General features: G+C 55.3%; 1 protein-coding gene across 6 annotated transcripts in view; it reads right to left on the bottom strand.

Moving 5' to 3' along the window:
* The window catches only part of Katnip (katanin interacting protein), a 142,270-nt gene that overhangs the window by 103,418 nt on the left and 11,402 nt on the right, over positions 1-27,450 (bottom strand). For 3 of the 6 annotated variants that reach the window (XM_076840192.2, XM_076840196.2, XM_076840197.2), the window contains exon 2: positions 20,336-20,391. The exons of 1 other annotated variant lie outside the window; for it this stretch is intronic. In XM_076840192.2, the coding sequence (XP_076696307.2) occupies positions 20,336-20,391 (56 nt within the window). Of the gene's footprint in view, positions 1-5,152; positions 5,330-7,539; positions 7,601-20,335; positions 20,392-27,450 lie in introns of those variants that run through there. 2 more of the 6 variants (XM_076840193.2, XM_076840195.2) reach the window with 2 other exon arrangements.

Here is a 27,450-nt window from a genome sequence, read left to right as displayed (position 1 = left end):
CTTGTTTATTTCTGCAATTTTCTTTTTAAGGATCGTTCTTTTTTTTAATACATTTATTTCACTCATTTAGTTTTTTATGTGGTGCTGAGGATCGAACCCAGGGTCTTGTGCCTACAAGACGAGTGCTCTAGCATTCAGCCAAACCCCAGTCCCTTGGCTATTTTCCATTTAATATTTTTGGACTGTAGTTGACTGCAGATAATTGAAACCACAGGAAGAAAACTTCAGATAACGGGGAACTGCTGTACCCCAAGTTGGGCTGCTTCTTCCCCCTCTCCTCATCCCTGCAGGCCGCTCCCCGACACAGCTGGGGGGGACCTGATGAAAGGTGTACTGTGTCTGGCTCCTCACCAGGACAGACCCCTCCCAACAGCACTGAGCGCCCCCCCCCACCTCTGACCCACCTCCCGGGACCCCCCCCCTCCGCTCCAGGGCCCTAATGCCCACCTGCTCCCACCTCCCTCCACCTGGAATGCTCTCCCCCCAGGAGAACGCCCAGGTCCCTCACTCCTTCACGCCGAGCCATCTCTTCCTCCCCAGCGAGGGCTTCCTTGGCCACCTGTTTAAACTGCAGCCCTGAGCAGCTGACCACCGCTGATTCTCAGGGCCCGGCTGTCTCGATGGCTACGACTCACCGACTCCGCTCTTCATCACTGGGACGACCTGGCACCAGATGGAGCTCTGTGCCGGCAGAGAACTCCGAGTCCCTGCTGTGGCCGACAGCTGAGGACATCTAGGACTGAATGACACTCTGTTCTGCTGCGGTGCTGGGATCAGACCTAGGGCCTCTCACATACTGGCCAGCACTGTCCTGCTGAGCTACCCACAGCTCCAGGCCCATGATGGCTTTTTGCCAGAGATAGGACCCAGAGCCCATCTACACCAGGCAGAGCTCTACTGCTGAGCACACCCTGGGCCCAGAAAGAAGGTTCTTTTTTTTTCCCTTGGTACTGGGGATTGAATCCAGGGATACTTAACCACTGAGCCACATCCTACACCCTAGCCCTTTCTTAAACAGTTACTTTTTAGTTGTAGATGGACACCATGCCTTTATTTACTTTTATGTGGTGCTGAGGATTGAACCCAGGGCCTCATGCATAGGAGGCAGGGGAGATCCACCATTGAGCCACCATCCTGCCCCTCCCTAGTCCTTTTATTTCTACTTAGAGACAGGGTCTCGCTAAGTTGCTTAGGGCCTCACTAAGTTCCTGAGGCTGGCCTTGAACTTGAATCCTCCTGCCTCAGACTCCCAAGTCACTGGGATATAAGTGTGAGCCACAGTGCCTGGCTCACAATTATTTTTGGTTTTTTTTTTGTACCAGAGCTGGAACCCAGGGGTGATTAAGCACTGAGCAACATCCCAGTCCATTTTTTATTTTTAATTTTGAGACAGGGTCTCACTAAGTTGCTGAGGCTGGGCTTGAACTAGTGATCCTCCTGCCTCAGTCTCCCAAGCCCCTGGGATTACAGGTGTGCACCACGGTGCCAGCCAGGCACAACAGATGTTCTTAATGGCTCTATGCCCACAACAAAAGATGACTCAAATAGGTCTTATAGTGTGAGGCTCCCACTCTTTCTTCAAAACCCACCCGCGGGCAACTGCTTTCCCTCCGACTCTGTATATCCCAGGGCTGTGGCGTTAAGTATCTTGGCTGAATGCAAAAAGATTTTGTATTTGCTAACCTATCAGACTTGCTTCCATCCACAAAGAAGGAACGATAAATACTCTGCGTTCAATATGCCTGTGTCCCAAACAGAAGCCCCGCCATGAAGCCCTAAACCAGTGGCTGATACTGCCCCCTAGAGGTGGAACAAACAAAGCACCTCACAGCCTGGAGTGGGCGACGGGAGGAAACATTGCCGCTGTGTACCGCCAGCTGGGTAACCAAGGGCAGAGGCTGGGTTATTTTGGGAAAATCTTAGACTTACACTCATTATCACCTCTCCTGCTGTGTTCTACTATTTATCGCTACCAATACAATACATCCCGTGAGATTTTCTTAGTTCAGGGTTTAGAGATTATCCATGCTGATCTCGAATCCTGGATTTCCTCCTGGACTCCAGGTCACAGTACGCTTTATTTTTAAAAAATGTTTCCCCCTCGGCTATCTCAGGAATCATTTTTAAAATATAACTGATAGGAAATAATTAGCATTTTTTATTGTCAGAAAAGTTTTCTAATAAAATCGCATTGTGCATTGTAAATTATCTTCTTGGCTGGTGAATACTGGTTTGTGAATTCCTGAAGGAGCTTGCTCTAAACAGGAAACTTTATATTAACGCTATAAATGGAAATCATCAGTGCTCGCCATAAACAAAAGGTAACTGCAGATGTAAGTACGGAGCCACTGAAATAGGAGATGTTTACGGAGCCACCTCCGAGGCACGGGGGTGTGCAGACAGACACTGGCCCCTCCTCACTCACACCCCAAGACTGTGCTGGGTCCAGGGGCTCAGAGCGCAGCTGGGAGAGGCCCCCACACTGACCGAGTGCGGCCCCTGCACGGGCACTGATCTAAGGTGCTGTGGACACAGCAGTGGCACATGGAGTCCACATCCTAATGGAACAACCAGGTGACTTTACAAAGTCAGTCCCACAGGGTGGGACCTGGAGATGGGTGCCATGGAGACTGGCAGGCAGGGACACGGGGGTGGCAGGGGACAGGATCCACTTGCCAGTGGCTCAGGAGGCCTCTTGGCAAGGGCGCATTCCAGGGGCACCTGAAAGCCAAGAGGAGGGGATCTCTCTCCGAGGGCATCTGGGGGTGCAGGAACGACAGCGCCCAGGCCGGGGAGCACCCTCAGTGTGACGGGGGAGGGTGCGGAGGCCAGAGAAGCTGTCGCAGAGATCGAGAGGCAGGACCTGGAGGGCTGGGGCCGGGGGGCTGACCTGGCCAGCCTCTGGCACCCCTGCAGCTCCGTGGGAGGCGTTTGGCCTTACACTGAGGCCACCTAGAAGCTACTGGAGGGTTTGGCAGACTGGCGTCATCTCACCCAGGTCTCAAGTGAGTCCTGAGTCAAGAAGGGCAGGGGGCTAGAGAAGCACTGCAAAGGGCCTGTGGCAGGAGGCTGAGGCAGCCGATCCCCGAGGACAGTGCCCGGGAGGGGGGCTGCCACACACAGCCTCTGCCCCCTAAGGAGGGGGTGCTCCTTCTACCCTGGGCAGCTTCAGAGCAGCCTCTGCTGGCAGAGCCTCCGAGTCCTGCAGGCGGCCCTCAGCCTGCCAGGACGAGGGGCCGCAGGGGAAGCCCCCAGTCTGTTTCCATCTGCCCGATTTGCACCAGGACCTTTCCTTCCAGGGGAGAGGGCGTCCGGCCCAGGACAGGCATCCCCAGGAGCCACCCAGGCCCTAAAGGGGAAAGAAACGAGGGGCCTCCTCCTGTGCGTCCTGCAGATACCCCCTGGGCTCCTGCAGGGCGCCCGCGGGGCTACGGCTGCAGAGGCCACCTCCTGCGCATCCCCAGGGCGACCCAGTGCCCTTCCTCTTCAGTGGGTGCCCTTGCTGTCTCCCTGCCTGGAACGTCCCTCTGTGAAGCTGAGCTGGTTTGTCCCTTGTCCTCTCTCGGTCTCTCCTGACTAACCTGGGTCCTAACCCTGCGACCCCAGCCCTCAGCCCTGACCCGGGCTTCTCTAAAGCACCTGTGTTTTCCACGTCCACCTCAGGATGCTGGACGCATGTGGGCAAGCAGGCACACACTCCTGCACTGCCCCGTGGGTCGCGGCAGCCCTGGCGCACAGGAGGAGCCATGAGGTAGCTGTGGGGAGGAAGGAAGGGGAAGGGAGGATGAACGGAGGGAGGCAGAATCCTGCTCTCAAAGAACCTGGTGAGGAAACCTGGACGCAGCTGCTCCAACGCAGCGCAGCAGGCACCTGGAGGTGGCCCGCAGGTGGTGGCTGGCACTGCTCTGCGGGGGCCTGGTTAGGAAGAGCTCTGCAGGAGACTGGGTGCGGGGAGGGGCTGCAGGAGGGAAGGCGGTGCAGGGAACAGCTCCAGGGGACCCTGAGCCCCTCGGGGCTGGGGTGGGGGGTGGAGGGACGGACCGGCAGGTTGGCTTCAGCCCAGGGAGGGCCAGTCGCACCTGCACAGTGACAGGGAACCCCACTCCTGGTCCGGGGGGCACAGCAGAGTTCTGGGGCCCCAAATTGGCTTCATGCTAATAAATGAGTCCCGTTATTTTCCTCACAAGACAACGCTGGTCTGAGAGTTGACAGGTGCCAGGTAGCGTGACGCCCTGTGCCACCCCCTCCCTGGCCACCGGGGGCTTCATTCCTCCCCCTCCTTGCCTGGCTGCAGGTTCCAGCCAGGAGGTGCTCCGCGACGTGCTGCCTCACCTCGGGCCAGAGGAACAGAGCCGGCTGGCCACGGACTGCCCTCCCCTCCTCTGAGGGGCTCCTGTTAGGTATTTGGTCACAGCAACAAAAAACTGACTAAACCAAATGGAATATTCTCCGGCCTCATCTTAGCTCCTTTTCTGTTGCTATAACAAAATACCTGAGCCTGGGTAACTTACAGAGAAGACATGTATCTGGCTCATGGTTCCAGAGTCCCAGGAGAGTGACCCCAGCCTCTGCTCAGCTGCTGGCGAGGGTCTCATGGTGGCAAGCAGGAAAGTGAGTGACCTTGCGCAGCAGACCCCGCAGAGAGAGGAGCCAGGAAGCTTCATGTCACCCTCCTCTCAGGTGGCAAAGCTACTCTTGAGGGGATCACGGGGTTGTCTCCACAGGACGGCTCCCTCGCACCCAAGCGCTCTTGGGGGCTGCTCCCCTGGAGGCGGAGTCTTAGTGGGGCCACCACCCCAACCACAGCAGCCCCAGGAAGGAACGAGGCAGCGTCCAGGCCCCAATAGGGACGAGCCTCGGCAACATGATGCCAGGTGACAGAGGCCAGCCTCTGAAGGCACAGGCTGTAGGACCCCATTCATATGAGACGTCTAGAAGGGGCCCGTCCAGAGATGGAGGGGGGGTGTTTACCAGGGAAGGAGGGGGAGGGGGAGGACCCGCCCTGGGTCCAGGTCCCCCTGGAGAGAGGTGCCCGCTCTGAATCAGCTGGTGGCCATGGTGGCCATGGTGGCCATGGTGGCCATGGCAGCACCACCCATACACACTGGCCGGACACTTTAAAACAGGGCATTTTGTTATGCGGATTACGTACCAATAAAATATGAAAAAAATAAGATGGATGAGCGCCCGCCACGTGGGTAGAAATTGCTCAGAGGCCGAGAAGATGGGCTCCATGGCGCTGGCGCCCAGGACGATGCCGGTCAGAAACATTTGGTTGTTCCAGAACATGGGGCAGGTTGAACGCAGGTGACCCCAGCTCTCTGCGCTCCGCCCACCTGGAACCCTGCAGGGACAGAGTGAGGCTCTGGATTTGGGAAGGATCTCGACTTCCCTTTGCCGTGGAGGGCGCTGAGCCATCGTCTCTGGCTGGCTGGGGGCCTGTGGGGGACACTCAGCACAGGCGGCCGGGATGTGACGGTCACACCTGGCTGTACACCAGCCCTTGAAAGCGTTGCCACGGTGGCGGACGAGGAGTGGCACCAGGCTGGAGGCAGAAGGCAGGATCCACGACAGGATCCTGTCGCCAGGGAAGCGGGGGTGGTGACAGAGGAGTCCCTGCGGGAGCTACTGGTGTTTGTCACAGAGACTGGGAGCTGGCAAAGCTGGCGAGGAGGCCTGGGACAGGGGCTGCGGGGAGGGGACGGGGGCCAGGCGTGCAGACTGTGGGAGGGTGGCCAGCTGTGCCTAGGAGGGAGGGAGGCTGGGACCTCCTCAGCCCAGGTGGCCCGCTCCTCCCAGAAAGGTCACAAGCTCCGTCCTCCTGGCCTCCTCCTGCTCCCTCCAGCCTGCAGCGCCCGGGGCTGGGCCAGCACAGCCAGGGGCAGGTCGGGAGCCTGCGGCAGATGAACTAAAACAAGAAAAACCAACAAAACAACAAGAAGCAGCATCTGGCCTCCATGTACCCAGACCGGCCCCACGCCCTGGAGTCCACCCAGAGAAAGCCACACGGTGCCCAAGGAGAAGGGGACAATGTGCCAGGCCCCACGGGTCCTCCAGCTGGGGACTGTCCAGCTCTGCTTCCAAGCTTGGGAGCTGACAGCCCTTCTCCTGCCCTGAGGCTCTGCCTCGCCTCCGGCCTGGGGCAGTGGAGCTGGCCAGCCCTGGACCTGACCTGGAAGCCAACCAGCCTCCTTCAGACAGATAAAGGATTAGGAGAGCCAGCGGACACCAGGCGTGAATCCCCAGACCACAGCCCCAGGACGGCAGGTCAGAAAGCCGCTGCACAGTGGTGACTCATGACACCAAGGTTCAACAGCCCCCAAGCTCCCCAGATGACACTTTTATTCTTTGCAGTCCTGGGACCTGAACCCAGGGTGCTCTCTCTGTACCTCTGAGTCACACTCCCAATCCTTCTGGGTTTTGATTTGAGACGGTCTCCCTATGTTGCTGAGGCCCCCTGAGGTGCTGAGGCCCGCCTGGAACTTGTGAGGCCCTGCCTCGGCCTCGTGGCTGCTGGGCTCCCAGGGAGCACCATGACACGGGCTCCAGGTGTACTTGGGTACACTCAGGTATGTACACACACAAAAAAAGGTCTAGAAGGTGGCAGGCCAGGCTTCTCCAGCAGCAATGGTTACTCCAGGCCAGGGGTTGGGGAGAGAAGGAGGTAGGGAAAGACAGGGATGAGCAGAAGGGACTAGAGATGGTTTTTATTTCCAAGGAAGCCATTCTCATTATTATCCCACAAGTAATCCCCTTTCCCGACCCTCCCTCCCTCCCTCCCTCCTCAGAAAAGGAAAACAATCAGGCCAGGCCCAGTGGTGCCCACCTGTAATCCCAGCCACCAGGAGGCTGAGGCAGGAGGATCTCAAGTCAAGACCAGCCTCAGCATTTTAGCAAGGCCCTAAGCGACTTAGCAAGGCCCTGCCTCAAAGACAAAATCAACACATTAAAAGGGCTGGGCACGCGGGATGGTGGTAGAGCGCCTCTGGGTCCAGTCCCGGGGGAACAGTGTCCACTTCATGCTTTGAACAGAGCCTTGCTGCTCTGCCCCTGTGACTATTTCTAAATGGTCAGGTTCTTTCTCTTCCTCTCTCCTTCTCTCCAGCTCAGGGACACAGGATGACCTCTCCTCCCACCTGGGCAGAGCTTCCTGTCCAGGAGCACGGCCCTCCCACTGCAGGAGGAAGTCACCCAGACTTGGGGACGGCCCCAGAAGGTCTCAGGACTGACCGTCTCCCGGGTTAGCCAGACAGAGAGCACTGGACTGAAGGTCGAGTCACCCCTGACCCTGGGCAGGGGTCCCCTGTGCTTCTCTTTTGCGAGCAAACCAAGAAAACGTTTTCCTGTTTCTCAAACCATGTCCTCGGCATTGAATGGCATCGAAGGCCAGGTCCGAGCTCTCAGTAACGCCAGTGCCAAAAAGAAAGAGGGAAACTGTCCTCAGTGATCCACCCCCGGCCAGACTCCGCCTCGGGAGCTCCTCCCCACTGCAGGCTCCCCCACCCCTGCCCGCGACACCACTCGTGAGGATCCCCAAACCTGCATCCGCAACAGCCACCTTCCTGTCCTCGGACTAAAACCTGAGGTCCTCGGGGCCCCTCCATTCCTCTCCCAGCCACGCCCCGCCCACCCCGATTGGCTGACCTTCCCAGGACCCGGGACCCGCCCCTTCTTGGCAGCCCTGCTGCTGTCCCAGGCCAAGCCACCCGCCCCTCTTTAGGGCTCCCCAGGGCCTGGTGCCCCTGCAGCCTGCTCTCCACCCCGAGAAGCTGCAGGTTTGACAGGGCACTGCAGGTCCTCGAAAACCACCCCGAGTCCACAAACATGCGCTCGCATGCCTGTGCCTTTCAGGGTCACGTCCCTCTGTGAAACGTGGCTTCTGAGACACGGCGTCAACTGAGTCGTCCAGGAAAGAAGTACCAAGGACCCCTGCACCCTGGCCAGGGGCTGAACTGTGGTGACGACACACGGTAGGTCCCTCGCCTGAGTCGGTGGCCAGTCCTCAGTGACACACAGCGGAGCCAGCCTGGGCAGGATGCTCAAGGAGCTGCCGCAGAGACCCAGGGACATCAAGCCCGGCTCCTCCCACCCAGGCTGCGCGCCTGGGACCTCACTTCAACTTGTCAATGTGCAGCTGTCCTCTGTGTCACCCTGCCCTGTGAGCCAGCAGGTCACAGCACTGAGTCCTGGGAGTCAGGTCAAGACAGACCCTGCCACCGGCCATGGCTGGCTGGACCAGACCCAGGAGAGCTTGGATTCACAGATTTGGGGAGGGTCTGGCTACTCTCTTGGAAGGGGGAAGTGAATTTAGGAGTCACTGGTGGGGACTCTTCTCTGCCAGGTGAACTGAGAAAAAGAGAAAGCTGGGCTGGGGGCGGTGACACAAGCTTGTAATGCCAGTGACTCAGGAGGCTGAGGCAGGAGGATCCCGAGCTTAAAGCCAGCCTCAGTGAGTTAATGAGACCCAGTGTCAAAAACAAAAAATAAAGTAAAATAAAAAGGGCTGGAGACACAGCTCAGGGGAGAGAGTCTCTGGGGAGCTCGTTTGTACCAAGGAGGAAGAGTGACACCGGAGCAGAGGGCCACGGGAAGAACTGTCAGAGAGGAGCCTCCTGGGACCTGGGACCAGGAGGGCTCCGGCTGCTCCTGCCACCCGATGCGTCCCTGCCCTTGGCTTCTCGGAATCGGCCACGCTCCCTCTCAGAGCTTCATGATGAAGTCACCTGTCCTCCTGCCGCTGCCGCTAGGTCGAGTTTATTTTTTAACCAAGTCCTAAGTAATACGGATGCCTTGCAGAGCTGCTCTGAGAAATAAAAGTAACACATGAAGAATGGTTCCTTGGAGTCTGGCCCTTGGTCCACGACACCCACTGTGTGGCCGCCAATGCGGTTGTGGTGATCAAGCCACAAGGACATGCTATTACAGGACCCCGGCCAATCATCCTCACCCAGCCGTCTAGATGACTCTTCCCGGGAAGGGGGGCGCGCCTGGGTCCTTGTCCTATCCCGGGCCATAATTTTATCAAGGGCTGTTTATTAAGTCTGTGGATGACATTCAGATGAGGGACACCCGGAAAAACGTGGATGACAGATTCTGAGTCCAGATCGATTTCTGTGGGCTCCACGGTGGACCTTTACATGGTGAATAAAATCCACAGGGTCAAGGTCAAGGTCCAGGCGGCAGAGGCCTGGGAGGGAAGCGTGGCCTGGGGAAAGTTCCGGGACAGAGACAGAGCGTTGGGCTCGGGTGCTTGGCGTGGTGACAGCTGGTGTGGTGGCCTCAAGCTCCCACCCAGGGCACACGTGGTGGCACGCTGGGACCTGGAGAGAGGAAGGGTACTGACAAGCATTGGTACTTGCTGGGGGCCAGGCCCCTCCCCCTGTCGGCTGACCCTCTCATTGACCCCGTGAGGTGGCACCCTCGTCCTCATCCCCAGGCACAGGGAGGGTGAGCCCAGAGCAGATGGGATTCGGAGTCCAGCTCTCGCTGGGCACTACACCCCACCCCACAGGGGACCAGTGCGCAGCCGGAACGTTCTGTCTGGTCCCGATTCTGTCTCATTTTAGAGAAAAACGAACTTGTCCAGATGCAGGTGACCAGGAAGGTGAAACCCTACCAAGAAGTCACCCTGAGAAGGGATGGAGCTGGGCAGACCAAGAGCCATCGGCACGCTGTGCTCTCCCACCCACGCATGTCCTCAGAAAGGACACCTGGGAGGACAAGGAGGGGCACTGGCAGATTAAAAATGTTGAGAAGTCCCTGAGGAGTGGACGGACGGCAGACAGAACTGGAATAAGACAAAGAGACACGGGCAAGCAGAAGCCAGGAGGCGCTGTCCAGGCAGGGGGCGCCTGGGCAGCTCCAAACCAAGCCCAGGAGCCCAGGGAGGGGCAGGCCTGGGCAGAGGGCAGGAGAGTCCCCACCTGCAAGGGAGGCCAGAGGTGGCCCTCTGATCCACCAGCCTCTGAGAGCCATGATGGTGGCCACTGGGACAGAAAGGACCCGGATGGAAGGACAAGGGAGGCCCTGTGTTCAGAAGACAGGCCACCACCACCACGCTCTCGCGACAAGTCCTCCCCTCTGCCACAATCGCGGTGGCAAACTAAGAAGACACAGTACCCCGCAGGGAGTCCCACCTGGGTCCATCCACAAGAATGGGACCCAGTTAGAATGAGAGACATTCCATGTTGGTAAAGCCACATCAAAATGTGAGGAAGGGAGGAAAGGGTACCCACCGAGCAGAAAACAGGCCACCTCGGTAGCCCTAGGTATATGTCCACCGAGCACCAAGGCTCCAGGAAAGCCCGCACTAGGGAAGCGGGGGGCCGTGTAACAAGCAGAAGAAATGACAACCAAGGACTGGAGTGTGGCTCAGGGGGAGGGTGGCTGCCTGGAACGCACAGGCCCTGGGTTCAATCCCCAGTGCCGCACACACACACTCACATACACACACTCACATATACACACTCACACACACTCACACACACATACACACACTCACATACACACACTCACACACACACTAACATATACACACTCACACACACACTCACACACTCACACACACACACTCACATACTCACACACACTCACACACACACACACACAAACACACAAGAAAGAACAACCAAAGAACAGAGAAAACAACAAAGCAGAGAGATTTTAAATGTGCTCCACAGGATCCGAGGATTTGACAGGGCCTTGCAGTCTGTTAAGGAGAGAATCAATAGGAAGTCAACAACGTGGACGATCAGGCCGAGGCACTCACCAAACACAGGAGTGGGGACAGAGAGGACTGGCGAAACGTAAAAGGCCATTCACGCTATTGGCAAGGCTTTAGAGCCACGGGCTTCCCCAACAGAGGCACAGATTAAGATTCCCTCACAAGGTTATTTACAGATTTCTTGCCACATAAACCAAATAAATCCCTATTATTTAGGTGAAGGGTCAAGAAATTACAATCACAGGCTGAATGTGGCCAGACACTTTTTAAAATAAAGTTTTATTGGCACACAGCCACACTCACTCATTTGCATATTAACTAGGGCTGTTGCACTCGGTGGCAGAATCGAGGAGTGGTGACAGAGTAAGACCAAAGCATTTATTATCTGCCCTTTACAGGAAAAAATTGCTGACCCCCAATTCAGGCTCTTATTAGTTGTGTTTTCTGTTACTTGAAGCCAAATGCACTCCTAACTAAATGATGAAGGGAGGCGCACAAATTCAGAAAGCTCTAGAAAAATGAACATCCAGTTAATAGTAGTTACTTCTGGGGAGGGGAATGAGACTGAGGGAAGACTGATGGCATATTTTAATTCATTGTACTAACAGGAGTTGTAAAATAATGACAATGAACTCCAATTGTTTTGTAACCTGATTTTTCTAAGAATAACTGAAGCTCTCACCACAATGGCTGACACACCTGAAAATACGAGTGAGTCTCACAGACACATTTAGCAGGGAAAAAATACATAAAAAGTACTAACACTGTGATTCCACTTGTATGAAGTCCTATTTCAGGCAGATTTATGCTGTCAGAGTCAAGATCACGGTTATTTTGGAGAGGTGTGTTACCTGGGAGGGGACGTGCAGGTCTCCTAGGCCCGAGGAATGCCCCACATAGCTGAGGTGGGGAGTGTCAGCTCAGGTGTATTCCTGCATAAGTGCTCCCACAATTCCACTCCTAAGATTGTCCATTTTGGGGGGGCTAGGGTTGTGGCTCAGCGGTAGAGCGCTCGCCTGGTGCTAGGTTCGATCCTTAGCACCATATAAAAGTAAATAACTAAAAAGATCATCTACTTTTTTATATACATAAGTTATACCTCAATAAATAAAAAGTTAAGAATAATGGAAGGCACTCACTGTCCCTGATTAAAGGACGAGTCTAATTCTGAAATATGTGTAATTGTACAGGAAAAAGTGGGAAGGCAACATATAAACAAGTAACAGGGACGATCCAGAACGGGGGAGGATTTTTGTGCCTTTCTGCATGTTCTAACCTCACTGCTGTCTGGCATTAGTCTGGAACCCAGGGCCTCTGAGTGTCTGGCCCACTGGGGTGGGGGCTGCAGGTGTCACCGCACCTCTGCTGCCCTCTGCCCTGAGCCCACCACCCCAGCGGACGGAGCAGGAAGGACCCGGGGCCGACTGGAGGAGCAGCCAGCCCTGGCCCCGGCGGTGTGCCACTCTTTGGACTCCCTGGCCAGCCCACCAGGAGGTACTATTTTCAGTTCCATTTTGCAGATAAGGACACCGAGGCACCAAGGTTTCAGAACTTTCCAGAAGTCACACCGTCCTTGAGTGGTACCACCAGCGGCAAACCCAGACAGTCCAGCCCAGACCCTGGCCCTCCATCACTGCTGTTCTATTTTTTTGGTGACAACCATCTCCCAGGTGTGAAATGAAACACAAGTGACCCAAAGAATATTTTTTGAAACAATTTAAGTTTCTACATGTTTTTTTTTCTTTTTTTTTAATACTGAGGGTGTAACCCAGGAGTGCTTTACCACTGGGCTATGTCTCCAGACTTATTTATTGAAATGGGGTCTCACTAAGTTGCTCAGGGCCTCCCTAAGTTGCTGAGGCTGGCCTTGAACTCACAATCCTCCTGCCTTGGCCTCCCAAGTCACTGCGACTGCAGGCGTGCACCAAGTGCCCAGCTGAAAGCCACTTGGAGAGACTATGCCATCTCGGCTCTGCCATTCCCTCCACAAAGTGGCCATGCAGTGGCGCCTGGCTTTGCTGGCCACCCTTTCCCCTTCCCCACCCTTTCTCTGTGGTCCTTATGTTCCTTTGGGAAGACGCCCCTCTCTGACCATCTTAATGTCCCCAGGATGGTGCCAGACTGAGCCTGGCTAGTGCCACAATGTGCCAAGCCCTCCTCTAACCCCCCCACCCCAATGACAGACGCCCATTCTACATGTGGAGAAACTGAGGCTCAGGGGGAAGGGACAGGCCAGGATCATCCAGGCTGCCTGGCTCCAGCGCCCAGGCTCTCTCCCGATGCCATCTCATCTCCATGCAGTAAGCCTGGGCAGCTGGCACCATCTTGCCACTGAAAGCCTGCTGAGAACGGACCCGTCGTGCAGGACAGCAGGGCACAGAGGGCTGAGTCAGGACACCTGGATACAGCCATGCCTGCTGCCACCCACCCTGGGAACAGATTCCCTCTTTCACCGAAGCTGGTTTCAGGAGGGCTTCTACCCTCTGAGCAGGGTCTGGAGACCTGGCCCCCGGGCCCCCATGGGGTTAAAGTCAGAACTGCTGGTTCTTGCCAGGCCTGGGGAACCCAGAGGAAACAGAGGCCCTCAGAGGAGAGAGGAGTGTCCTCACGCTCAGTGACAGCGGCAGCACGGGGGCCTACATGGCATGGTGTGCTCCAGGCCCCTGCCCGAGACGGAGGGGCAGTCCCCAGGGCTGCCTGTGACCTGGAGACACACTGTCCAGGGGTCACTCTCAGGCACCTCCCTTTCTTGCGTCATACCACTCTCTTTTCTAATCATATTCCACACCCCACAAGCTGACTTCCCCGAGTGTAGGGAGGAGGTGACAGGGACACTGTAAAGGCAATTTCATGGCCGTGATCTGAGGACTGAGCGAACTCTGCAGATGCGCTGTTAAGGGGCCCGTTGCTTCGCCAACGCAGGCCGGGAAGAGAAGCCGCCGCCGTGTCTCCTGGTCCAGCTGCAGCTCTCGGAGGGGCTCTTCCTCCAGTTCCGTCTGTGCTGGGAGCTAAGCTGGTCCAGGAGGCTCCAGACACGCCACTCTCCTTCCTGGCATTGCATCAGAAATGGATCCTCTTTGCTTTTCGAGGTTCAAATTTTGGCCCTGCTGCTGTTAAACTGGGGTTACGGGGGCTGTGTCTGCGTACGCGTCCCCTGCAGCTCCTACCTGCTTGCCAGAGTCTGGGGCAGGTGGCTGATTCAGACGCAAGGTCATTCCCAAGGGGATAGATTATATGCCCCCCCCCTTTTTTGGTACCAGGGATTGAACCCAGGGGTGCTTAACCACTGAGCCACATCCCCAGCCCTTTTTATATTTTATTTAGAGACAGGGTCTCACTGAGTTGCCTGTGGCCTTACTAAGTTGCTGAGGCTGGCTTTGAACTCACAATCCTCCAGTCTTACCCTCCCAAGCTGCTGGGATTACAGGCTGCGTGTCACCTCGCCTGGCACATGGTGGTACCAAATGAATGAGGGACACTGGCCCAAACTGAGTCCTGCTCTTTCCAGGCAAGACTCACCCTTCACCTTTTGTCTTTGAAGGATCAGCTTCATCACCAAAGCTACTTTCCCTGCCATCCTAAGTCACAATCCTCAACATTTACTGAGCTGCTGGTATGTGTCAGGCCCGTTCTAAGCACTTGGCCCACGTGAACTCGCTGACTCCTCCCTCAGAGCCCTGCCACAGGTTCTACCACCCGTACCCTTGAGAAGGGAGGTTGAGCCACGCGAGGTTAAGTCAGATGCCTGGCCGAGGAACCCAGGCTGTTTGGTTCCAGGGTCACAGGCTCGACACTTCACCGTCCTGCTTCCAACCTGCAGAAATCACAAGTGGCCAATGGTGCAGGGGCCCCACTCCAAGTTCTCAAAGTCACAGAGACCAAGACCTCAAGAATCAAAAGGACTGGCCGTGATAATTGGGGATTCACTGGGCAGTTGAACCCCAAACGGATTTCCCTCTTGTCTGCCCAGAAACACCAACTAAGAGGTTTCATTCCAAGTGCCCAGCTGGACCGTCCGCTGTCCTGCAGGCTCCCGTGATGCTGCCTCTAGCCTGCATGCCTAGGTGTCTTTCTTCCTCCTTCCACTCACATGTTTGGGGGGAGGTAGTGCTGGGGACGGAGCCCGAGGCCCTGTGCCTGCTAAGCCCGTGCTCTGTTGCTGAGCTGCACCCGAGCCTGAACAAACCTTCAAAAAAGGCAATTGAGCTCTTATAAATATGGAGGGACAGCTCCTGGTGGCCCAAGGACTAAGCTGCAGTGAGGAAGGGAGAAGCGCCTGCCATTTTCTCACCAGAGGGGCCAAAACCTACAGGAGAGTGGCCAGTCCCCCGGCCTCCTGCAGGCAGCCAGGACGGGGCTCTGAGCTAAGGCTGTAAGAGATTTTCAGAAATCGAGGCGCTGGACATGCCCCCAAGTCCTTCCCAAGAGACTGACCCAAGGCTTCAAAGCAGGAACTGCTGCCAAGGACAGCCACACTTGAACTTGGCCAGCATTCAACAAGGTGGCCTCGAACAGAGAGCTCTGCCCATATTGTTCATTATCAGGAGATGAATTGGACACATTGATCTCAATGAAGCACACAGCCTTTGATCCATTAATTCTACTTTTAAGAAATTTAACCTTTGGCTATTTCTGCACATGTGCACAAAGATGTGCTTTAGGACACTCTTGATTCTTATAGTAGCAAAAGACTATTAATAGCTTATACATTCATTAACCAGGACCCTCTAGTGCATTATGCAATTATTTAGCAGCAAAATCCCATCCAAGTGGACATGAAATGTATGACCTTTATACGTCTCACTCTGGATGAATATTCATATTTTGCTGCACATATATTAATGTATTTGATAACAGGACACTTCTCTAGGCCCTACTAGGATGGTCTCTTTTCTTTCTTTTCTTTTGGGGGGGGGTGGTATTGGGAATTGAACCCAGGGATATTCTACAACTGAACTACATCTCCAAAACTTTTTATTAATTTATTTTTTTGAGACAGGATCTCACTAAGACAGGATCTCATTAAGCTGGCCTCTAACTTGGGATCCTCCTGCCCCAGCCTTCTGAGTAGCTGAATTAGAGGCATGCATTACCGCACACAACTGGTATTAATGAAGGGCTGTGTTCTGGTATATCTGTAATGATTTAAAGCCATAAAAAGAATGAGGTCTTCCCATGCAACCTGCAAGGATGTTCTCCAAGACACAATAAGCTGTAAAACTAATACTACTACTAATAATAACCCAGGAACAGAATAATGGGTGTCATTGCCATGTTGGCCAAGGAGGGCGTGGCTAGGTGGCACAGGAGACAGAACACATACTCTGCGTAGTTGGAGACTGTGGAGTATCAGGGAAGGGCCCAGAAGGAGCTGATTGCAGTGGGAACTGAGGCTGGTGTTAGAAGCACTGGATCCCCAAACACCCCTCCTCCTCCTTCTCCTTTGTTTTCCTTTTGTGGGGCTGGGGAGGGGTCTCATGCGGACGAGGCGAGCTCTCCATCCCTGAGCTACCCCATACCCTCAGTCCCACCTGCCTTGATGAATTCTCTCAGTGCTGACTAGCCAGGGGACCAGCTCTCCCTCTGGCCTGTGAACTGAACTCCCAGATGAAGAGCCACCAGTAGAGAGAAGCGTCAAGACAGCAGCAAGGAGCTGAGACGGTGCTTGTGGTGGTGCACTGAAGAGACAGAGGTGGTGTCCAGAGAACCTCGTGCCTGCAAGCGCTGTCTCCTTTCCTGTGTTCCCCTGAGACCTCGGTCTCCTCCTCTGCTTGGGAAAAATGAAGGGCGCCTCTAGTCTTGCACCAAAGTCTCTGCTAATAACAGGAAGTGGCATGTGTGTGCAGGCCCATGCAGAGGGGAGGTGTGGCGTTTCTCGGTGGGAGAGTTAAGCGCCTTCTGCAGTTCTTTACAAAGCGAGCACGGCAGATGTGGGCACTGTCAACAGCAGTTTTGGGGATCTTCAATCAACTGCAAAAGACGGCAGTCCCTGGTCACAAGTGGCTCTGAGTGTTAGGAATGGGCACCAGGAGCTAGGCTGCCGGGGACACACACGGGAAAGGCTGGAGGGGTCCGCCTGCGGTCTGGAGGGAGCCAGGCAGGCCCTGCAGGGGGAGGAGCAACGTGCCCAGGACGGGCGAGCGCTGCGCCAGGTGCCTGAACGCACGACTGCCCTCAGCTTCCACGCCAGCGCAGCAGAGGGCATTAGAGAGCCGGTCACAGGGGTCCAGGGACACGACGAGGTCACACCATGGGATTTGCGGCTGATCTCCTTAACGCGGGGCTCGGGACCTGCACTACAGCCCTCCAGGCGCATCATGGGTACCAACCAACAGAGTGGCGGGGCCTCCATGGCTCTGCGCAGGAGGACATGACCCCAGCCCCAGGCCTGTGAGCTGCATGGTGCCCTGGACACCAGCGTGGACCCTGGGGAATTGGGACTGAATAAAGATTTCAACCTCCTCAGTGATTTTCATTTTTTTTTTCTTTTTTTTAAGCGCTGTATGATAAATTGGCTTCCTAATGATTTTTGAGTAAACTACAATGACCACAATTTCAAAAGCATTAATAATTCATGACCAAGGGCCATAAACACTCCATAATCTCTGCAGGCAGGAACCATGACTCCTTGTTAGAGACGAGCCAGAGAATATTCTCACCGGCTGAACTGAAAGAATTTACTGACTTCGTGCAAACTAACCGTGCTCTGATTTCCAGAAATGACTGTGACCCTTCCCAGGCCGTGGCTCATGCCGCCTCTCCCAGGAAGTCCTCCCGGGAGGGCGCTGCCAGGCTCCGTATGCGGCTGACTCTTGGCTTCCTGACGTGCGTCTTGTGGTGTCTGTGACGCGGGGAGCACGGGGACTCTGAGCCAATGGCGTACAGAGTGCCTGGTCCAGAGCCAGGGGCCACCTCATGCAGGGAAGCCCTGGTTCACACCCACACAGCCACATGGCACCTGGGGGGGGTGGTTGTTAAGAAATGCTGACGTCAAGGCCTCGCCCCCAGAGGTTCTGGTTTAGTGGCTTGGGAACGGACCTTGACATCAGGGTGTTTAAAGTTTCCAGGTGGTTCCAACAGGTGGCAGTTGGGGACCTCTGACAAAAAGTGCCCGGCCCTGTGGGGACACAGTCGCTGTGGACCTGCTTGATATCAAGCAGGTGGGGGGCAGGGATGGCAAACTGGGGACCCCATCTGAAGGCAGCCACACTGGTCAAGGCCACTGCCCATGGATACTTGGTAGGAGTAAGGACTCAGTGGTTCCTTATTTTTCCAGAGAAGCCAGGAGACGGTGTGTGTACGAGAGCCCAGCCTCGTCCAAACCGGGGCACGCCTGCTTCCCCCAAAGCTGTCACAGGGTGTGGGCCAGGCCCAGCTCACCTTTGGACGACTCTGGCCTGGCGAGCTCATGAGGCAGCCTCCCTCTTCCCCTCACCAGGCAGGCCCAGGACCACTGAGAGGTGTCCCCAGTCACCACCTGGGGGGGACCCCGGGCACCCCAGCCAGGGAGCGAGCCAGCCACGCGAGCTCAAGGCAGGCCCAGCAGCTGTTCCAAGATGCTCTGGGAAAGAGACTCCTCCCTGCCTTTCCTGGGGACGGGGCCTGATCTGGACCTGGCATCCTGCAGAAGCCACAGACTGCAGGGGAGTCCCTGCTTCGCAGCCCAGGACTTGGCGGGGAGGCTGCTGCGACAGAGCAGGGGGCCGCCCCTCTGCGCCTCTTTCTTTTGTTTCTCTAAGCAAACAAAAACCCCGTGCAGAAAGGCGGCCCCCTCTTTTTTCAGAGGCCAGAAACCATCTTAAATCTCTTAAGTCTCCGGGTTGAGCCTGGGGTGGAGATTAACAGCCCGGCTCTTTGTTTTCCTTCCAGCACTTTCTAGAAGAGGTAGGACCTACAGGCTCCTACATGCTCCCCAGCAAGGGGAGGAGCTGGGGGCCAGGAGCCGGGAGCCTGGTCACCAAGGAGGGGAGAGCAGCGGTGGCCCCGCCCTGCGGCGAGCTTTCCCAGCTGAGTGCCCAAGGTGGGGGAGTGGGGGTGCCACTGCTCCGTGACCCAAGGCGGGAGCAACGAGTCCCCTTGAATGCTGGCCTCCACTGCTGGCACTTACGGAGGGGGCTGCAGGCTACCAGAGCAGGGGACCCAGGCTCGCCCAGGTTAGATGCCCACCCAGGCCACAGCAGATGCCCACCCAGGCCACAGTTTGAGCTCAGCAGCAGCAAGACGCCTGCGCTGCTCCAGGCCCTAACCAGGTGGGTGGACTGAGGCAGAGGAGCGGCCCACACTGCAGAGGGGACAGGCCCAGCAGGGCCGCGGGGCCTCTGCAGCCCAAGCCCAGCACACTCCTCAGAGCTGGCCGAGAGCAAGAGGAAAGCAACAGAAAGAGAAAGAGCCAACTTTGGGGCCATCGTTGAGCCCTGGGACCCAGTGACCTGACAATGCCCTTTGTCACGGGAATGGCATCACTGTGCCACCAGAAGTGAGTGCTGATGACTTCAGGATCAGCGGGCGTCCCTCATGATGTCACACACCTCACTCCCTGCACCCACGTGCCACTAAATGAGGACTGACTTAACTCCCACGAGCTTGGGGCTTGCTCCGAGGGCCTGTGGTGGCCTGTGGTGACCTCGTCCTTGCCATGCTTCCCACCCAGCTGAGCTCGGAGAACGTGCAGCCTTCCTTACTCGCCTCGCTCTGGCTTTGACCGTGTTGCTCCCTGGGCCTGGAGAACCGTCCTCCCTGAGAGGCGGCCTGCAGTGACCTTCGTGGACGGTGCTGGCAGTTAGGGGACCCAGGGCCTGCACGACCGTCCTGCTTCCTCTGCCCACTGTGACGATGCTGCTCCCACCTCCTCTGACCACACAGTGCACACAGTGACTGAGTCCCCGTCCCCGGGGCCCGACAGTCAGGGGAGGCTTCAGGCCAGCCACCACGTTCTGTGGCTCCTTCCCTCAGGAAGGGAGGCCTGGCCTCCGCCCGCTGCCGGTTCTTACTCTGCCCCACCCCTTGAGTCTGGGCTGACCTTGTGACTTGCTTTGAAGCTCCTGGACCCAGTGAGCCTTGCAAATATCCTTTTGTTTTAACAAGTGGCACGAGTGACAAAGTGCCAGTTGCGGGCCTGTGACTCAAGAGGTCCTGCAGCTGCCACTCTCCTACTCTCAAACCCAGTAGCCCCACGTGGGCAGCCCTGGCCAGCCTGCTGGGAGATGAGGACCTGTGGGGAGACATGACACCCCGCCGGACCCCAGGGTGCCCCCCGGGAAACAGCAGTGAGTGCAGACGCAGGGGGTCCCCAGAATCAGCAGAGCCAGCCCCTCAGCACAACCACCGGGGAGGCCCAAATTGCCGATTCATAGAACCAGGAACCAAATGCACATTTTAATCACTGAAATCGGAGTGATTTATTACATGCAACTAACTGATATGCTCTGGAAGACATTATTGTTCTAAGTGACACTGGGTTGACAAGTCTAGCTGCCAACTCTAATTTGGTCTGGGATTCAAGGAGGGAACTCAGTAAGAAAAGAGGAGGACCCAGCATACTTATTTCCACCCGGCCCCCAGGTCCTTTCCGACACACTGGCCTCCCCCGGCCCTCACGAGTGGCACGTTTACCTCCTTTTTCTCCCGAGAGCAGGACCGACTTCTCTGAGCCTTTCGCAGGGTCTGACCTGTGGCGGTTCAAAGGCAGAAGCAGAGGTTGAGGCTGCTGGGAACAGCTAGTTTATCACCGCAAAAGCTTTTTATTTGCAAACTGAATAGACAGGACCAATCATAATCAAATGATTTTAAGAAAATGGAGCCTATTATTATAATGGGAAAATGGCACACTTCTGAAATACACCAACAGCAAGAAAAACGGTGATTCACACGCTCACGTTATTTGACTCTAATGAACAAAGCTCCAGCCCTTTAATCTGGAACATTATCTGCTCTCTGAAAGGGCTGACGGACTGTGGTTTCCCCAGTCGAATTACATTTCTATTAAATTGTTTGGAATTATATAAAATGCCTTCCACTAAAATGCCTTCCGCTGTGCGCACACACATAAACCTGGACCGTGCATAGCAATGGGCTGCGCCAAAGCCCCAATCTCACCACTTGGGTGACGCTGCCCTTGTGAATCAGCAGTAATCACCTGCATTTCACATAATGGGCAATTTCGGAGAGAATTGTTGCTTTTCTCGGAAAACTTGAAGACTAACATTTGAAAGCATGCATAAATTCAACTCAGAGGCATCATCATGCAAATACGCCTCTCCAGGTGCCGTCTCCACACCTTTTCTGGAAGGGTCCACTGCACAAGGCTCCCTTGATGGAAGAGGAATGAATTACCTTGGTTTTCAAATATAAAACAGGAGCCACTGTGTGTTCCCAGTGCAGCTCCTGAACTGCCCAGCTCTGCTCCCAGGTGGCTGTTTGTGAGATTGTCACAACCACAGGGCCCATTAGACAGGGGCACTCAAAAGGCAGGAGCACAAAGGCTTTGAGACAACATGCTGAGAGGCACGAGGTGGGGACCAGGCGCCCAGGAGATGCTTGCCTCTGGACAGGGCCACTCCCGGGGGTCTAGGCCCCTGTGGGGGGAGGGGCGGGGTCGCGACTGGTGGCCAAGCCCCTGGGAGGGTGATATTTCCAAGAAAGCAGGACTAGGGGAGAGCAGAGGCCCCGGAGGAACTTCTGGAAAAAAACTCTGAGGCCATTAGAGAAAAGGAGTCGGGGGATGTAGGACAAGGATCGTCACCCGTCATGGTAGAAAGCGGAGTTATCTGTCAATACAGTTCCCAAGTGGAATGTCCCCCATGGCCCCGTTGAATCCTGGTTCCCAGCCCATGGTGCTGCTGGAAGGTGGGGGACCTTTCAGGGGTGGGCCTGGAGGAAGCAAAGTCACCTGCAGACATGCCCTGGAACGGGTGCTGGGACCCCGCTCTCGCTCTCCCGCTTGTCTCATTTCCTGCTCACCCTGGGGTGGGCGGCTTCCCCCGGCACATGCTGCCTCGACACAAGCCCAACAGTGACACGGCACCAGGCCGTGGGGAAGGATGCACAACTGAGATCCAGAATGAACCTTTCTTCTCTAGCTGACTGCTCCGGGTGTTTGTTACAGTAGCAGAAAGCTGGCGAGGCGCCTGCTCGGCTCACACCGACTAGAGACACTGCCCTCTGCTGCTTTCCTCTCCTCCCTGCCCATGGAGTGAGGACCCAGGGAAGCCACGAGGGCACATGACCCAAGGCCCCAAATCTCAGAATGCGGTACCAGGGATAGACCCTGACTCAGCCCCAGGCAATCAGAATCCCAGCCCAGGAACTTGGAGTTGGCTGAGACAGAGATGGCCAGGACATCCTCATCCTCATCCTCATCCTCCTGGGTGAGCTCTGACGCTGTGATAGCCACCAGCCACCAGCCACGGGGCAGAGTATAAATGCCGGGGTTTCGAGACAGAAGGACTGACCTGAAACTGACTGTGTGCCTGCTTCGTGACCCAGGGACACCTGTGTATGACTGTCTTCTGGGCCCAGAATAATGTGGGGCGCTGATGGTGGGAGAGGCTGTGGGGGCCGGGGCTGGGGGTGTACGGGAGCTTAACTTGTCTGTGAACTTAAAGTTGTTCCAAAAAATAAAGTTTATTAGCCAGCAGGAGTGCACATGCCTGGATCCCAGCAACTCAGGAGGCTGAGGCAAGAGGACCGCTAAGTGCCAGACCAGCCTCAGGAACCCAGCCAGAGACTGTCTCAAAATAAAAAATAAAAAGGAAATGCTGGGGCTGTTGCTCAGTGAAGGAGCACCCTGGGTTCAACCCCTAGTACCACTCAAATAATCAAGTCAATAACCAAAAACAAAGTTTATTAAACACATGCACAAAACAACTAAAAGAGCCCACTGCTCAGGGGCTGCGAGAGCCGGCTGGGCTGACGTGATCCTGACCTGAAGCCGGGTGCTTGGGAGCAGGAGCAGACAGAGCCGCTCCCATAAGCCCCCGGGGCACACCGCTCTGGCCGCCAATCTGCAGATTCCTCTGGGGCCCCAAGGCCGGCCAGAGACCACAAAGTACCAGGCAGCCAGCCTACGCGATGCAGGAGGAGCCCGGAGACGGGCCTGTGCTGGAAGGCACAGAGTGGCTGGGAGGCCAGGTTGCTGACAGACCCGGGGGCTTCAGTGGGAACAGACACACGTGACAGGCCCGCGGGACCCAGCAGAGCCAGAGAAAGGCAAGGACCCACAGAGCCGGGCCAGGGGTGCGCACGGCAGCCCCTTTATTTGCTGGTCACACTGACTCCTGGGGGACATAAGTCATAGGATCTCTCTGGGCCAGAGCTGCCTCTGATTTTTTGTTTGCTTTAAATGAGAGGCTGAATCCTCTCTGGGTTTGCTCTTCATCTCCAAAAATTCCATACACCAATAAGCATAGTAAAAAAACAAAAAAGAAAAACATCAGGGTGAACTATAAATACAAAATATTAATACAATGACTACAGCGCTTCACTGCTGAAATCTGAAGGCAGATCTCTCTACTGGAGTTAATTAGAAGCGTCTTTATTCATTAAACTGGGAAATAATTCTCTTATTTTCCAACGAAGATAATTCGCTCTAATTATGAGCATTTGTTACGTGACCTCCCCACAAGGCTGGCCGGCCCAGCCCACGCCTGGGCTCCCTCTGCTCCAGGTAGCTCCATGTGGAGGCAGCTGCTTCCTGCCAAGGACAGAATGCTGTACCCAGAGCCACTGCGCCTCTCAGCTGCACGTAGCATCTCTGAGCATCTTCCTACCTGTACCTCATCTATTCCCACAACTCTGGGAGGGAACCTGGAGAAGGTGACATTAATATCAATATATGCGTTTGCAAAATTAAAGGGGTGTTCCTCTGCGTTTTGCAAGGTGACCTGCCTGCATCAGCTCCAAAGCAACAAATAAGGCCGAATGTAAATGATGCGCATGTGCTTCTCTTTATGGAACAGATGTGTGCCTGGGGAAAGCCAAAAGGAAGTGAATGCGTTGAATTTTTGTAAATATAATACTATTCTTCCACTTAGGATTTCAGAGAGGTTTTATCTGCACTTAGGATTTATTTTCAATGGGTAGAAGGTTCTGATACTTCAGTTTTACTTTGCTCCAGAGGCAGATGATATTCACAGCCACCAGTTAGAGGGGAGTCACGTCTTCCTTTCTGATATCATCAGGCAAAAGAAAATCAATGTCAAAATTACCTTTGGAGCTGGGCACAGTGGTGCACGCCTGTAATCCCAGTGGCTCAGGAGGCTGAGGCAGGAGGACCGTGAGTTCAAAGCCAGCCTCAGCAAAAGCAAGGCGCTAAGCAACTCAGTGAGACCCAGTCTCCAAATAATATATGAATTTATGAAAGGGTGGGGGGGTGTAGCTCAGTGGTTAATTACCCTTTGGAATAAGCCTTGAGCCACCTGTAAAGTACAGTCTACAGGGCACAGACTCATGAATGCATAAATTTGGTGCATATGGAAATGCAGAGAACACAACAGAAATACGTATGCAAAGTATAGTCCTATGCTATTCCTGATTCATAGGGTGACCTAGCTCCACTCCTTATGGGTGGAAGAGAGTGGAGAGTTCAAGGTCTGCCTGGTGCAGTTCTGCCCACTGACACCTGTGCAGCCAGCTTCGCCGCAGAGCATCACTGCCTAGGTTTTCACAGCCTCTCTTTTAGACCAGGAGTCACCAAACTTTTTATGTAAAAGGCCAGAAAGTAAATACTTTTGACTGTGTCAGCCATAGGTCATAAGACCATGAGGTCTCTAGAGTAGCTACTTGACTCTGCCACTGTAGCACAAAAGGGGCCACAAACAGTGTGTGAACAATGGCCGTGGCTGTGTGCCAACGAAACTTCATTTACACAAGCAGGCGGTGGTCTGCTAACTCTAGGTTTAGATGATAGATAGTATTCCTCTTGGTACAGAGAAAAGAGAATGAAGCAAACTGATGGTGAGAGGTTAAGTGTGCCTTGTAAGTGTCAGGGCTCAGTGTGTTCCCACTACCATCATCTCCGTCATGCCACCACTGTCGCGACCACCATCACCCAGGGACTCGCCCTAGTCAGGGTCAACCATGAGCCAGCCCTGGGCTGCAGGCCAAGTACTTGCATCCACTCATTTCTGGGTGGCTCCTCCCAGGTGCTGTGGTGATCCCAGACGTCACATGAGGGCACTGAGTCCCAAAGAGGTCAAGAAACCTTCCCAGTATCACATGGCTAGTGATTATGAGAGGAATTTGGGGATACGGAAAAAGAAAACTAAACTGAGTTTCAAAAGAGAAGTGTTCCTGGTGTGGTGGCGCACACCTGTTGTCCCAGCACAACTCAGGAGGCTGCGGCAGGAGGATCGCAAGTTCAAGGCCAGCCTGGGCGACTTAGCAAGGCCATAAGCAACTCAGTGAGATCCTGTCTCAAAATAAAAAATAAAAAGGGCTGGAAATGTGGTTCAGTGGTTAAGCACCCCTGGGTTCAATCCCTCATGAAACTGAGGGAGGTGGGGAGGTGGGTGGAGAGAGGTGCACCCAGGAGCCCTTAGAATGCAGGCAACACCACGAACACTTGAAATGCAAAACAAGCAACTCACAGCAGCTCAGCCCCATTCCCTATTCCCTGCCCTCACCTATGCCCTCGACCCAGGCCCTTGACCTATGCCCTCGACCCAGGCCCTCGACCCAGGCCCTTGACCCAGGCCCTTGACCCATGCCCTTGACCCAAGCCCTTGACCTATGCCCTCGACCCAGGCCCTTGACCCAGGCCCTTGACCTATGCCCTCGACCCAGGCCCTCGACCCAGGCCCTTGACCCAGGCCCTTGACCCATGCCCTTGACCCAAGCCCTTGACCTATGCCCTTGACCCAGGCCCTTGCCTACCAAGAGTGACATGATGGGCAATGGGCCAGGGGGGGAGAACTGGCATGGACCTTCTGACTGCCGACTCCACCTCTCGCTGGGCCGAGCTGCGGTCCCTCTGTAAGTATCACCCCGACGTCCCACCACCCCCCCGGGGGCGCTGACCTCCCTGGAGGGGCCCACAAGCCCCTTGAGTGAGGATTCCTCATTTTACCCACGAACCTTTTCCCTCTCAAAATGGCCACCTCTCCCTTGAGCACGTTTCCTACTGTGACCCCAAAGGTGTCCCCCTTGAGAGAGCCACGTTCTCCCTGGAACGTGTAATCTTCTTTCTTAAATGAACGCGTCTCCGACCAGCATATCCTGGAATTCCCTTCTGTCATGTACGCAAGGACCCCATTTGTCCTGAGTCAAAGTCCCGGCTCCAGGAACTCTTCAGGTGACAAGCAGGGGAGGTTGGATGTGAATCTGGGCACCTCCCCCAGAGGCCTGCTCTCCTAACCACTCGGCCACGCTGGCCCTCAGTCAGGTGGTTAAAGCCCAGGACAAGAACAAATTCAGTACGAGAATGTGTGAGGAGCGGGGTGCGGTGGCGCACACCTGTAACCCCAGCGGCTCAGGAGGCTGAGGCAGGAGGATCGGGGGTTCAAAGCCAGCCTCAGCAATGGTGAGGCACAAAGCAACTCAGTGACACCCTGTCTCTAAATAAAATACAAAGTAGGGCTGGGGATAGGGCTCAGTACTTGAGTGACCCTGAGTTCAATCCCTGGTACCCCCCCCCCCCGATCCAAAAAAAACAATGTGTGAGGAAAGAGTCTGGGTTAAGGGGCTTTTTCTGTGACTTAGCTGTTAAATGTCCTGGACTCCCAGAGCAATTAATAAGGAGCTTAGAAGAAAATTCTTTCCCAAAGAAGATAAAGCTGCTGATCTGGAGGACGGCAAAGGCATGAAGAGGTGACTGTGGAGAGGGGTCTTGATGCTGGACTCAGTCCCGCTGGGGCTTTGGAGAAGCAGGTGACTTGGTGGGACTCCTACAGACAAAGAAAGCCTGCGCAGAGGCTCCTCAGCACACGGACCTTTGAATAAAGAACTTGTTGCGCGGCCCAGTGGCGCACACCTGTAATCCCAGCGGCTCAGGAGGCTGAGGCTGGAGGATTGCAAATTCAAAGCCAGCCTCAGCAGGTGCTAAGCAGCTCAGGGAGACCCTGTCTCTACATAAAATACAAAATCAGGCTGGGGATGGGGCTCGGAGGTCGAGTGCCCCAGAGTTCGATCCTTGGTACTCCCCGTAAAAAAGGAATTTTTTTGTCCCTGGGGCTGGGGAGGGTGAGCAGGATGGAGAGGGTGATGGTGCTCCCCATCAACGTCCCACAAGAGGGGAACTTACTTCTTCTGTCGTCCAGTTACGTGGGGCTCCCACTGGGCTCGTTCATGTCTGTGCAGTCTAATGACAGGAGGAGCACCCTACAGGGTCCCTGCTTTCTCTCACCTGTCAGAAGCACAAATCCAGAGCCTGACGACACACGGGGCTGGGCTGGGAGGCGGCACTGCTGGGCGAGCACAGAAGGGCGCTGCTCCTCTGGAGAATGTGTCGCCAACATTCTCCAAAGCTCTAGCTCATGTTCCCTCTGAGCTCACCAGGTCACTGCTGGGAACGCGCCGTGGAGAAACACTCCACAAACTGGAAACAATATGTCTGCCGTGGTCGGATATAAAGAGCCCCCCAAAGACTGGTCTGGCCCCCAGTACTGGAAAGTTGTGAAGTGGGGACTTAGTGATCGGCTCACGAGGGCTCTGACCTCCTCAGGGACCAATCCTCAAGAGACAACAGACTCTAGTGGAGTAGGATCTTCTACCTGCAGGTTAGACACACGCGT

Source organism: Callospermophilus lateralis, chromosome 19 (genome assembly GCF_048772815.1).
Source record: "Callospermophilus lateralis isolate mCalLat2 chromosome 19, mCalLat2.hap1, whole genome shotgun sequence".
In the NCBI taxonomy this organism is placed as follows: domain Eukaryota; kingdom Metazoa; phylum Chordata; class Mammalia; order Rodentia; family Sciuridae; genus Callospermophilus; species Callospermophilus lateralis.
The sequence above is the reverse complement of the archived record's forward strand: the minus strand, read 5'-3'. Positions and strand labels throughout refer to the sequence as shown.